A 14,215-nucleotide genomic window follows, 5' to 3' on the forward strand; every position below is an offset into this window, starting at 1 on the left:
TGGACTACATGTCAATTATCACATATATGTAATACAAACATAGTCTAATCTAACATCATCTTTCAAAAGCATAATACACATGTGAACCACAAACACATTTATCACACATGTGCAGCACATGGCAAGCAAGTATATTCTCAGTTAACATTAACTATCCCAATTGTACTACACAAGTTAACTACAAATAAATTTATAACACATGTGTAATACATTACAGAGTAGCATATTCAAAGTTAACATTAACTAGAACAATCATAATACACATGTGAACTACATTTGCGTTTATTACATACATGCAACATATTACATACAAACCTATTCTCGATTAGTATTAACTATTTCATTCATAACAAACATGTGAACAACAATTACATTTATTACACATGTGTAATACACTGGAGACAAGACTAATATCCCATTCATACTACACATGTGAACCATAAACACATTTACTACACATGTACAACACATGACAGACAATCATAGTATCAACTAAAACATCATCTATCTCAATCATACTACACGTGTGAACCATAAACACATTTACTGCACATGTACAACACATAACAGACAATCATAGTATCATTGCACATCATCTGTCTCAACCACACTACACGTTTACCACACTTATCAAGTATAACTACATGTATGCACTACATGTATCGATTATATTTACTACACTACCTATATGCAGTACGATTTCATCTATATCAACGTAATATGACCGCATTTCATTTGATTTTAGATACCTAACTCGATATTAATGTATTATACTTGATATACGCCAAATTTCATCCACATTTAATGAAGAAAACACGAAATGTTCTTCGACATTTAGACATTTTGTATAAAATGAACAATAATCGATGTAACACTAGTTATAATCGATGTGATATGTGTGCAATACACCAAAATATGCGAAGATTGTGATATATATGCAATACATATAACAGTAGTCTCAAATAACAACATCCTTATCGTTTTTACTAGACATGTGAACAGAATACACATATATAACAGATGTCTAATGTAATACATATAAACGTAATATCATATAAGGAAATCTATCTCATTTATATTATACATGTGAATCGCATACACAAATATCACACATGTGCAAGACATTACACACATCTGAAGTATTATTTAACAATATGCATCTCATTTATACTATAGTCGTGAAACACATATACAAATATCACATATACGAGCTAGGATTTCATCTATCAACTTATTTCATGCAATTATATGTACATAATTGGATATTAGTATATTACACTTCGTAGACACCAGATTTCATCCACAATTAATGAATGAAACATGAAATGTTCTTCGACATTTATTAATTTTGTATAGATGAACAATGATCGGTGTAAACCTATTAATAATCGAAGTGGTGTGTGAGTGATACATCAAAATGTGTGACGATTATAGGCAAATTGGTATGATACGAGTTCGTACCTGATTAATCTTTAATAATTTTGCCGATTTAAGGGTTGATTGTATAACGAAGCTTTGTTTATATGAAACCCTAGAATATTGCCTGAGAGAGATGTTAGGGGTTTCTTTTTTTTTTTTTAAGATTCTGTTTGAATGTTCGTGAAATGGGCATTCTAAATTTTAATTTCCCAAATTGCCCATCCTGTGTAAAATCAAAGCATTTCTACGTGATTCATCCTGTGTTTAATGCCAGCCGTTGATCTTGTTTGATCAATTGTTGTTTTTTAGTTTTTTGGTTTTCTCATTTAATCTAGTTATCTCATGATCAATCCCCTATATATATAGGGTAAGGTTCATTAGTGATAACCCCCTTGATTATGAACACTAGTGAACTAATCCTAGCCCTTGATTATCAATACATAAGTGTAAATCAATGGCCAAGATTTGATGATGAAAACATATTAGTGTATTTTACGATTTGATGATGTAAATCAATGGTCAGGATTTGTTCACTCAGTTCACAAATACACTATTGTTCACTCTAGAACCTCACCTTAGATATAACCCTAGAACCTCACCCAATATATATACATACACTTTAGGTGTAGAGCTTATATGAACTGCTAAAAAGTCATATGATAGATGTCACATGCATAAAACGGTACGATATTAGATAAACATGAAATGCTGCTATTTATAGAAAAAAATATTTTGCTAATATAGCAACATTTCATTAATGCTTACTATAAACACGCATTTATATATTCTATATACTAACAATTCATATTGTGAAGAGTATTAATTTTTCACTAGTTTATATGGCTTTAGTGTATAGGTTTACTCTATAATTGTTTTTCTTTTTTTAATTAATTTACCTTTCTAACCCTAAGTTTTTCACTAGTTTATATGGCTTTAGTGTATAGGTTTACTCTATAATTGTTTTTCTTTTCTTTAATTAATTTACGTTTTTAACCCTGAAGTTTAATAGAGTTATCATACGGATACGATTTATAAAACTCTAATAATTTTATTATTATAAACGATTTACTTTTATACATATAAACTTTAATAGATTTATCATACGAAAGTCAAAAAATATTTTTTTCTATATACGATATACGTTTCCCACCAGACTTTAGTTGAGGTATTATAAATTCAAATAAAGTTAACTTTTTCTTGTTTAACAAACATTTGCTCTTTTATCTTTTTCATAAGTTTAATTCCTTTTCTATTTTACTAATTATTTATTTAACCTATTATAATTAAAGCTAACTTTTAACTCTTGGCTTAATCGTCTTATTTGCGTATTTTTATTGTCGTTTAGATTAAATCCAACATGGTCTATATTTACCCTTCAATATACTAGGTAACAAATTTAATTATTTTCTATTTACCTTATTATAGTTAAAACTGAGTTTTAACTCTAGGCATGTTTACTTAACCGTGTTGATTGCTTATTTTTGTCGGAGTTTAGATTAATGCCTGCATAGTCTATAATAATACATCGTTGTATGATGTAACAAATACATACTTATTAGCACCCTCCTACAACTCTGTGGCGAAGCATGGGCTTCAATACTAGTTGTATACATTGCTATTTTTACGTAGGAAACTTTTATCTAAATATCGACGAAAATGAAAAAACGATAACAATAATAGTAAAGTAAAATACCAAAACATACAAACGGTTGTTACCGTAACCTTCCTACCCGAGAGACGAAATAGAAAACACGTAATTTATGATATTTAACTGACATATTATATATACGAAATATACGAGTAAGATTGGATTTTGCTATAAACAAGATAGTGTGGTGACATCGCTTTTTTCACACGGTAGAAAGGTTTTTTTGATGACTTCTGACTGAGTAAGTGTTGAACCAGTAAAAGGTCTGACCATTAAGTGCTAAACTAGTAAGATGTCTCAACAGTAAGAGCTAGTATAATGCTTAAGCGTTTAGAGGCAAATGTCTGACCAATTCAGATAAGATGTCTTAATTATTCAGACTCAGTATAATGCTTAACCATTCAGAGTCAAATGTCTGAATCATTCAGATATCTGCTCGCGAAACAAACAGTCTGAACGATTAAGTACTGAACCAGTAAAAGGTCTCAACCATTAAGAGTCCCATTAAAAGATAAACAAAGAACCTTAAGTATCTTAAATTTAATACAGTATGTGCCAAAACTCAATACACCATATGCTAATTTTCTTTATTCATTTTAAGAAAATTTTTTGTTTAGCATAACATAAACCTAGAAGAATAATATACATATATTTAATAACTGGCACATAGCTTAAAATGACAAAAAACAAACAAAAAGGTTTAACTTGTATTAATGTAAAATATAAGGGAAGGGGGTACGCTGTGCATTTAGCATCACCCATGCTAATTTTCTTTATTAATTTTAGGAAAATTTTTTGTTTAGCATAACATAAACCTAGAAGAATAATATACATATATTTAATAACTGGCACATAGCTTAAAATCTTTTATATATACCAAAATCTATTTTATTGAAAATTTGTGGATACTTGTATCATGTGTAATAGTTTTATTAAAAAGTTAAAAACGTGACTCTCACACTTATTAAATTTTTTAACGGCAAAGGCAAATGAATGAATCCTCAAAATGAGTCAGTGACAAAATTTACCATATTGGGATACATCTGTTTCTGAATCATGGAAAATCCTCACTTAGGGTCAAAGCCCGTGAACACTCGCCTAAGGGCACGGCAATGCGATGAGGAAAACCCGTTCAGTTTAAGGATCGAACTAACAATCGGCACCTACTCGCCTAGTCTTCGATCATCACTTGGTGCCCCCGAAACTAATGGGGGGAAGTAGGAATCGAACCTGTGTCAATTGGAACACCAGTTCTCTCCCTTACCACTCCACCATCAGCTCATTGCTAAAAAGTGAATAAAGTGATTCCCATATTCTTATGTTAGATCATGTGTAACCGTTTCATTATAAATGAACTAAACCGAACCAAAAGGAGGTGTGTTCATATTCGTTTATTTAGCAGTGAACTTATTCACGAACACATATCGAACATAAATTCCTATTCATGTTCATTCATTAAGGAACTAAACTTGTTTACGAACACAAACAAACATATACCATTAGAAATCAGACATAATCACCTTGTTAAACACTTGATATAATAACCATAAACATAATTATCCCAAAATAAAAGCACAAGTTAAACATAATAAACATAAGCATAAATATCCCAAAAAAAGGTTTTAAATGTGTAAGCTTCTAATGACTTAACATAAACTAAACTAAACTAAACTAACGATCATGAACGAACGTAAAAGGACATAAACGCCGTACGTTCACGAACACGGCCTTTGTTTGTGTTTATGTTGGAAATTTAGATATTATAAATGGATATTAATTTAGTGAAATTATAATTTAATGAAATTATAATTATTTACTTGACTCTTCATATGGAAGATAAACTCTTAAGTAGAGTTTTTATGTCAATTTATTAGTTTTTATTAGAGTTTATGTCTCTAATAAAATATCTAATTAAGTGAGACTCTTCTCCACCAGCTCATTGCTAAAAAGTGAATAAAGTGATTGCCATATTCTTATGTTAGATCATGTGTAACCGTTTCACTGTAAATGAGCTAAACCGAACCAAAAGGAGGCATGTTCATATTCGTTATTTAGCATTGAACTTATTCACGAACATATATCGAACATAAATTCTTATTCATGTTAATTCATTAAGGAACTAAACTTGTTTACGAACACAAACGAACATATCTCATTATACATCAGACATAATCACCTTGTTAAACACTTGATATAATAATCATAAACATAATTATCCCAAAATAAAAGCACAAGTTAGACATAATAAACATAAGCATAAATATCCCACAAAAAGGTTTCAAATATGTAACCTTCTAATGACTTAACATAAACTAAACTAAACTAACGATCATGAACGAACGTAAAAGGACATAAACGTCGTACATTCACGAACACAACCTTTGTTTGTGTTCATGTTGGAAATTTAGATATTATGAATGGATATTAATTTAGTGAAATTATAATTATTTACTTGACTCTTCGTATGGAAGATAAATTCTTAAGTAGAGTTTTTATGTCAATTTATTAGTTTTTATTAGAGTTTATGTCTCTAATAAAATCTCTAATTAAGTGAGACTCTTCTCCACCCCATGTCTCTTATATTAAAGGTAGACTATGTGCCTAACTTGATTAGATTAGAAAACTACATGAGTAAGAATACAAGAAAAAGACATAAAGATATGCATGAAAAGTTCTTAGAGAAGAAGTACTTGATGACCCATAAGTTGGCAACATATAGAGATAAGTTTCTCTACACAATTCAACTACATTTCTATTCTTTGTTTCCAAAAGGTCTAACACTATGATTTTACCAGTTGGAACCTCGGGCGTGTGGCCTTCTCCGACAGTACAGACTGCTTCGGCTGTTGTACCCGGGGAGATAAACGCGTCATCTTTAGTAGATGCGCCAAATCTTTTTTAAGGAAAGCGTGTTGAACACGTGCCTCAGCCACAACCGTCAACATTTATTTGTTCTTTTTGTAGGAAATAAATGTACAAAAAGACGTGGTTCAAGACCTCATTGAAGCATAGACAAAGGACTAAAAACACAACCAACCATACAAGAAGACGCGGTTAAAGCTCTTGTTAAAGACAATAGTTTGAATCAATTTAATTACATATGTTGTATTATACGTTATATTCATAAGGATTTGTACACGATACATGTACTATAATTTCCCAAGTATGTAAAAAAAGTATCTTTACTATTTTTATTTATATATTTTTAGAGTAAACTGCCAAAATGGTCCCCGAGGTTGGTTACTTTTGCCACTTTAGTCCAAAACTCAAACCTTTTGAATCTGGGTTCCTGTGGTTTCAATTTTGTTGCCATTTTCATCCAAAATCAAAATCTGGTCAGATTTTTCGGTTAAAATCTAGTTTTTTTTTGTTTTTTTCCTCCCTTTTAATGAAGGGCAAAAATAGTCTTTTAACGTTTTATTATAACAAATTAAAAAAATCTTACCATTTTGCCCTTCATTAAAGTGAGAAAAAAGACAAAAAAACTGAATGTTAACTGAAAAATCTGACTAGATTTTGCTTTTGGATGAAAATGACAACAAAATTGAAATCACAGGGACCTAGATCCAAAAGGTTTGAGTTTTGGATTAAAGTGGCAAAAGTGACCAAACCTCAGAAACTATTTTGGCAGTTTACTATGTTTTTTATTAAAATGGTGACCCATGTCCTACATCTTCCAAAGTTTTAAAAAGTGGTATATATCCGCCGGTTATACCGGTATTAGCACTTGCCGGATGGATAGCCGGTACGAAATACCCTGGTAAAAAAGGAGAAACGACACCAGATTTGTACCGCCAGTAAAATGGTAAATACCGATACCGGTTCTTAATTTTTGGGTTTTGATTATTACATTTTTTTATGAGCCCATTTGTTTACTCTCATCAATTTTAACCTAGCGCCTTTTTGTCTTCCATTGTATTCGATATATCATCGATGGGAGAGTCTTATGATAGTTCGATTGTTCGAAGATGTTGAGTTAGTTGTGATTGTTACAGAATATGATATCACAGAATCTATATTAAGATGAGATGTGTGTATGCTTGATATCATAGGATATATATTAAGATGTCACTTTGAATGTGTGTCAACATGAATGTGTCACTCTAAATGTCACAGACGCTGTGATTGTTACCTGATTCTTGTGACCTCTAATGTGCGTCAACATGTCACTTTGAATATATTAAGATATATAATTATATGAACTGATTCATATGATTAAAATAAGGAGAATTCAAATGCATAACATTGAACTGATTCACACGATTGAATTCTTTTTTGGATTATTTTTTAGAGTAAATATCAAAATACTCTCTGAGTTTAGGTGGTTTTTATCACTTTAGTCTAAAAATGAAACCTTTTGAACTGGGTTCATGAGGTTCATTTTTTATGTCATTTTTCATTCAAAATGCAAACTAAGTTAGAATTTTCTGTTAACATTCATGTTTTTTGTCGTATTCCTCATTTTAATGAAGGGTAGAATTGTCTTTTTATCCTTTTATATAACTAAACTAAAATGAGGAACACGACAAAAAAACGGAGGTGAACAGAAAATTTCGATTCAATTTGCCTTTTGGATGAAAATGACATCAAAATTGAAACATAAGGGACCCAGATTCAAAAGTTTTCATTTTTGAACTAAAGTAACAATAGTAACCTAAACTCAGGGACCATTTTGGCATTTTACTCTATTTTTATTATGGATTAACTTTTAAATAATTTTTTAGTATGTAACGATGCACTTTTAGATTTTTAGACTATTTTGTGTTAAAGCTGTAATTTATGAATTATAAAGTTAACTAGTAAATACAGTTAAACCACTCGGTACATTCGATTGAACTATTTTTTAGCCCAACCCGATAGGATTTAAAGATCGGTTTTTAAAATATTGCACTCATCTAATTAATCTAACTAAACTTTTTGTTTAAATTAGTTCATTTAACAATCGAATGAACAAATGAACGGTACACCGAATGGTTTCAGCTGACGAACAATTCACTTTAACGTTTGATTCATTTACACCCTAGTTTTCTGTTGTGTCATGTAGTCACATGATTTTCTTTCTAAAGAAAAATATTAAAATGATGATTTCTTTTTAAAGAAAAATATTAAAGAAATTGCTAAAACTGATAGAAGACTCATTCTTAGTTTTTCTTTCCCTACTCGTCTTCTCTCTCTCTCTCCCTACTTTCTCTCTCTAACCCCTCACCGTGTTTTCGTCGGCGTCGAACGCGACAACAACTGCAGCTATCCGAGTAACGGAATTTCATGTCACAATAATCTCTAAAGTCTAAATCTTTTCCACAATCGTCAACAATAAACAAAACCCTCTTGATCATCTGTAAGTTATCTTCGTAATTGTGTTCATGGATCACTCTTTAATTCAGAGCTTTAACCTCAGTAGTTGCAATAATATTATTAATTTCACTGTTCACCTTTCAAAGTTTAAAGCTTTTTGTATATTTTGTGCTATTTTAACTACTCAGCTTGTTATTAGGTTAGTTTGGATGTGAAATATATGATTTTTGATTATGTGTATTTTGGGGATTTAATGTTTTGAAATATGATTTAGGATTGCTTGATGGGGTTCTAAGAAGATCAGTTAATTTGGGGATTATAGGTTAGGGTTTGTTAGAAATGATAGTTAGGGTTTATGTTTAACTGATGTTTTGCTTGTTAAATACCAATTGATGCTTAGGAATTTATCGATTCGAAATAGAACTCTGTGTTTTCGAGATAAATTGGTGTTAGGCGTGTTATTTTTAGCTTTGATATGCGGAATATATTGGCGTTGGTTTGGTAATATGATATATGTTGGATGCAGGTATTGGGATTGAGGGGTTTGGATTTTACATTCACGATAGATGAACGGTTGACGAGAATTTGAACTTTTGAAGGTGGTTCTAATTTATTAGATAAAGAATGTTGGAGGGTCAAAAGTTTCCAGGTATGATGGGTGTAAATAACGGTAACGATAACTTCGTCGATCTGTCACAAGTGTTCTACCATAAGCTCGGTGAAGGGTCGAACATGTCAATCGACAGCTTCAATAGTTTGCAAATGAGCAATGGTGGCGGGTCGGTCGCAATGTCTCTCGACAATAGTAGTGTGGGGTCGAACGACTCGCACACTCGCATATTAAATCACCAAGGTTTGAAGCGTGTAAAGAATAGTTACATCGATGCTCAGAGTGTGAATAGAGTAAGAGTGTCCCAAGGGTTAAGTGACGATGCGTTGGCTCAAGCTTTGTTAGATGCGCGGTTTCCAACCGAAGGGCTTGAAAATTTTGACGAGTGGACTATTGATCTCAGGGAACTTAGCATGGGACCCGCTTTTGCACAAGGTGCGTTCGGGAAGCTTTATAAAGGTACTTACAACGGTGTGGATGTTGCTATTAAGCTTTTGGAGAAACCGGAGAATGATTTAGAGAGGGCACACCTGATGGAGCAACAGTTTCAGCAGGAGGTTATGATGCTTGCGAGATTAAAGCATCCGAACATTGTTCGGTTTATCGGTGCATGCCGGAAGCCGATGGTATGGTGTATTATAACAGAATACGCCAAAGGTGGTTCTGTTAGGCAGTTTTTGACGAAGAGACAGAACCGATCGGTGCCGTTGAAATTGGCGGTTAAGCAGGCACTGGATGTTGCAAGGGGAATGGAATATGTGCATGGGCTTGGATTGATTCATAGGGATTTGAAGTCGGATAATCTTTTGATATCGGCTGACAAGTCAATTAAGATCGCTGATTTTGGTGTTGCGAGAATTGAGGTGCAGACTGAAGGAATGACACCTGAGACTGGGACCTACCGCTGGATGGCCCCGTAAGTTTTGGCAGTTTTTTGGTCTATACGATATTTTTTTATTTTATTAAGATTGATTCATCTGTTTCTATTTTAATTATCAACTGCTTAAATTTGAATACGTGATGTTTTTTGCTACTGCAGGGAAATGATCCAGCACAGGCCCTACACGCAGAAGGTAGACGTTTATAGTTTCGGGATTGTGTTATGGGAACTCATCACAGGGATGCTTCCATTCCAGAACATGACAGCTGTGCAGGCTGCATTTGCTGTCGTCAATAAAGGTGTCCGACCCACCATCCCACATGACTGCCTTCCAGTTCTGAGTGAAATAATGACACGTTGTTGGGACGGGAACTCAGATGTCAGACCACCCTTTACCGAGGTGGTCAGAATGCTTGAACATGCTGAGACGGAGATCATGACCACGGTCCGCAAGGCTCGGTTCAGGTGCTGCATGAGTCAGCCCATGACTACTGATTGATGCGTGTGTGGAACGGTAAAAAGTCTAGAAAAGGAACCAAAAAAGAGAAACAATAGCGGAAAAGGAAAAGCCGCTCGCGTATCTATGACTATGGTAATTTCTTTCTTCAGATAGGGTGAAAAGAGGAAGAAAATTGTGATATGATATTAACTGTATGTTTTGTTTGTTGGATTTTTTTTTTTTTTTATTTCATGGATTGTGTTGCTAAGTTAGTTGTAATGGAGAAGATTTGATGTATTTATACATGATCTTTCTTGATATACTTATAAATTGCTTTTCCTACATCTATGCTGCCCACATATTTGCCAAAATCCATTAGTACTTTGAGGGTATTTTGGTCATTTCAATTGTATATTATTTTGTTGAATTTACCTCCTGCAGAAAGAGGCTTTAATTATTAGATACCATCACTTCAATTATTTTGTCCCATTGTTTTTTAACAATATATTTATTTAATTTCATTTATATAAAGGTTTTCTTAAATATAATTTCAGTTAATCTGGTTATTTATAGTTTTATACACATAGGATATGACCATACAAATCAAGTGAACTCTAATTCACAACCATTTACTATAGTAAGCCACATCAGAAGCAATACATGGAGTGATAGGCAGCGGCGAAAGTAGGTTGTGGAACAAAATGAGAGCCGGAACAAGTGGCGGATTCATAATTTTTTTCTAGTGAGTTTACCGTTTTAAGATGCTCTGATTTTATATAACCAGGCATAAAGTTTTTGTGTCGGCTCAAATAGGGTCGGTTCATAATTTTTTTGCACATGGTTCCTTTTGGTATATTCTCACTTTTTTTTTTCCAAATCATACAAGGTTTCCACTAGTCTTTTCTGTTTTTCCAAACCGTGGGGGTTTCCGGGAACCCCCAAAACACCCCAGGATCCGCCCTTACGGGTAAGATTCATCATATTCATAATTTCTAACCTAATAGAATTAATAAATTAAAAGTTTACTTAATTAACGATTTCATTAGCAAATAAGAAAAAGGAAACTAATACACAACCTTAAATTGATTCACAAATCTGAATCTGATATCAGAAAAAAGAAAGAAAAGAACGAAAAGATACAGAATGTAAGCTAACTTTGAGTAAACATATGGTCCCTTAGCTTCTACTATAAGTCCCAATACCAATACGTAGCAAAAAGTAACATTGTGGGAATCGAACTCAGAACCCTTCATATGGTTAAAAGGAGACTTACGGCTGAACTATGAATTATTTTTGTACACAGGTTCACCATCAATAATATTTATGGGTTCATTCATATTTTTATACATAATCTCTAATAAAACACCATGGGTTTGTATGAACCCGTATCAGTCAATGTAGATCCGCCCCTGGCTGGAACATTGTTGGATGGTGAAGTGGTGGTTGGATTAGAAGGCACATCACAAACGTTAAAATCAAAGTGGGTGTTGCTTGGAAACACATGGTACAGGGGAAATGACTAAAGAGAGAGGGGTGGGGTGTGGGGGTGGTTATTTGGTGTTTTATATTTTTTTAATAATAATGGGAATGCGGGTCCTTTTACTTTTATGAGTTTTATGAGGGTGTGTTAGTGAGACTGAGAAGGACCAAACATTTTGATACATTATATAGCTTCACTATATGAATCATGTGTGTAAATTCCTCTACTTCTTGTTTGGCTCTCACACCTCAGACAACAACTACTAAAGAATACTGAGGTGGGTGGAGCCAATGATATTGCGTCAAGTCAGCCCTAGTACAAAATAAAGGTCCTGTCACGTCAGAGGGGACATAATAGATATTCTCCACGATTGGACAGCTGGCGAACGACCTGGCTTTCTCCCTCCTTCAAAAACCTTTGGCTATAAATAGAGGACTAAACCATCAGGTTTAGGGATCACTTCTCTTACTCTCACTCCACACACACACTTTATTTCCTCAAAGAGAATACTTATTCTCACATCGCAGGGTGGATACAAGGAGAACCCCCAACCTCTCCTCCGTGTAACGAGTTCACCGGTGTTGTTTTCTTTTTGCAGTATACACAGAAGATAACTAAGCTGTTCGACGAGAAAAGAATGGAGATTGACTGTTGTTTACGTGACGAACTAAGCCTAACCTGGTGTTGACTTACTGTTTCTTCAATACTCTTCTTTTTATCAATTAAATAAATTTTAAATGTATTAATAACTTGTACACCATCTACTTTAGTGACTTGTATATTGTATTTGTTTTTAATTTTAATTTTAAATATAAAATAAAAATTATGATGTACTCGTGTACGAATCTTGATAAATGTCTCATCTTTCTATACTAATAAACAAAAATCCTTTTTGGACACGTGTAACTCTTTGGTAATTTCTCATCCTTATTTTCTTATTTATCTCTTTTATTAAATAATAATAATAATATTAAACATCAATTTAACTAAATCTATTTATCTCTTTTGTTTAATTGATTTATTTTTTAACTCTAAAGTTTCAATCTTTGGCAATTTAAGTCTAAAGTTTCAATCTTTGGTATTTTAACTCCTTTGATTAATTTGATTTTTCACTTCTAATTCAAAAGTTTTCATCTTTTGCAATTTAACCCCTTTAATTTTTTTTACTTTCAATCCAAAACTTTTCATCTTTTGCAATTTAATCTCAACATTTTTTTTTTTATTTTCAACTTTAGTCTCTTATATACTTTTCATCTTTCATAAGTTCTCCGTTTAACGTGTCGTTCTAAATTTCTAACTTAACACGCCGCAACGTGCGTGTGGGGTTCAACGTTTTTTCATCTATTTTTTCCTGTTTGACATGTCCGTCGCAGCGCGTCTATTTTTCCCCATTTGATAGGTCTATCGCAACGTGCGAGTTAGAGATCGACTTAGTTATTTTTTCCTTGGTTTTACACACAGGCTCGTGGTCATGTAAGAAACATTTTCCTTTCATCTAACATGATATATAACTATTGAATCCCCCGCCGCATTGCGGCGGGTGGTAAATCTAGTTTAGTAAAAAAAAAACATTTTAATCATTTAAAAAAAAGCAAATCAATACATTTTATATCATCAAAATTAGTATTTAATATCTATCTATCTAATCTAAATATTAATAAAAGACTACAATTAATGCCACGTGGCAATTTCTCCTTCAACTTCATAATTATATTTTTATTTTTATTTAAAAATATTTTGTTATCCTTCTTATTATTATTATTATTATTATTATTATTATTATTATTATTATTATTATTATCTATCAATCTCTTAATTTCAATTTTAATATTATATATAAAAATATTTTGTTATCCTTATCCTTATTATTATTATTATTATTATTATTATTATTATTATTATTATTATTATTATTAAATCTCTTAATTTTAGTTTTAATAACATACGGAGGAATAGTATATTTTTTGTCTTTTTGTCTTCTTCTTTTTTTTCTTTTCTTTTTGGCATTATGATTTTTCATTTTGTAACAATACTTTAGATTTTATAATTTGTGTCACAAAGTTTAATAATTTTAGTTTTTTATTAGTTTTTGTTTTACGTTTTTCTCGGATTAGTTCGTCGTTCGTTGCTATTTCGCACAATGTTTGATAGTCACGTTTGGCCCCTCAGGGTTTTTTTTCATTCGTATTTGGTGGTCACATTTGGTCTTCTAAGTTTTTTTTTACCCCCTCCAATTTCTAATACGCATCCTTATAAATTCAACTCCTTCTACGTTTTACGTCACGTAAGTCACTTTGTGTTGGAAATTCGTGTTCTTTTACGCTTTACCCGGTTTTGGTTTTCGTTTGATGCTACTTAGCATCGTTTTACATCCCCATCTCCTCAACGTTGGTAGCACGTTTTTATGCCCACTGGCCCGCAACGCGGGTAGCTTAAGACTAGTA

The 14,215-nt window shown here is 32.4% G+C and overlaps 1 protein-coding gene across 1 annotated transcript; it reads left to right on the plus strand.

Moving 5' to 3' along the window:
* Nucleotides 1-8,114: 8,114 nt before the first annotated feature.
* LOC110940349 (serine/threonine-protein kinase STY13) lies at nucleotides 8,115-10,635 on the plus strand. The gene is made up of 3 exons (XM_022181903.2): nucleotides 8,115-8,405; nucleotides 8,889-9,888; nucleotides 10,012-10,635. The coding sequence occupies exons 2-3, from the start codon at nucleotides 8,987-8,989 to the stop codon at nucleotides 10,349-10,351; spliced, it is 1,242 nt and encodes a 413-aa protein (XP_022037595.1). The 5' UTR covers nucleotides 8,115-8,405; nucleotides 8,889-8,986; the 3' UTR covers nucleotides 10,352-10,635.
* Nucleotides 10,636-14,215: the final 3,580 nt, after the last annotated feature.

Source organism: Helianthus annuus, chromosome 5 (genome assembly GCF_002127325.2).
Source record: "Helianthus annuus cultivar XRQ/B chromosome 5, HanXRQr2.0-SUNRISE, whole genome shotgun sequence".
Taxonomy (NCBI): domain Eukaryota; kingdom Viridiplantae; phylum Streptophyta; class Magnoliopsida; order Asterales; family Asteraceae; genus Helianthus; species Helianthus annuus.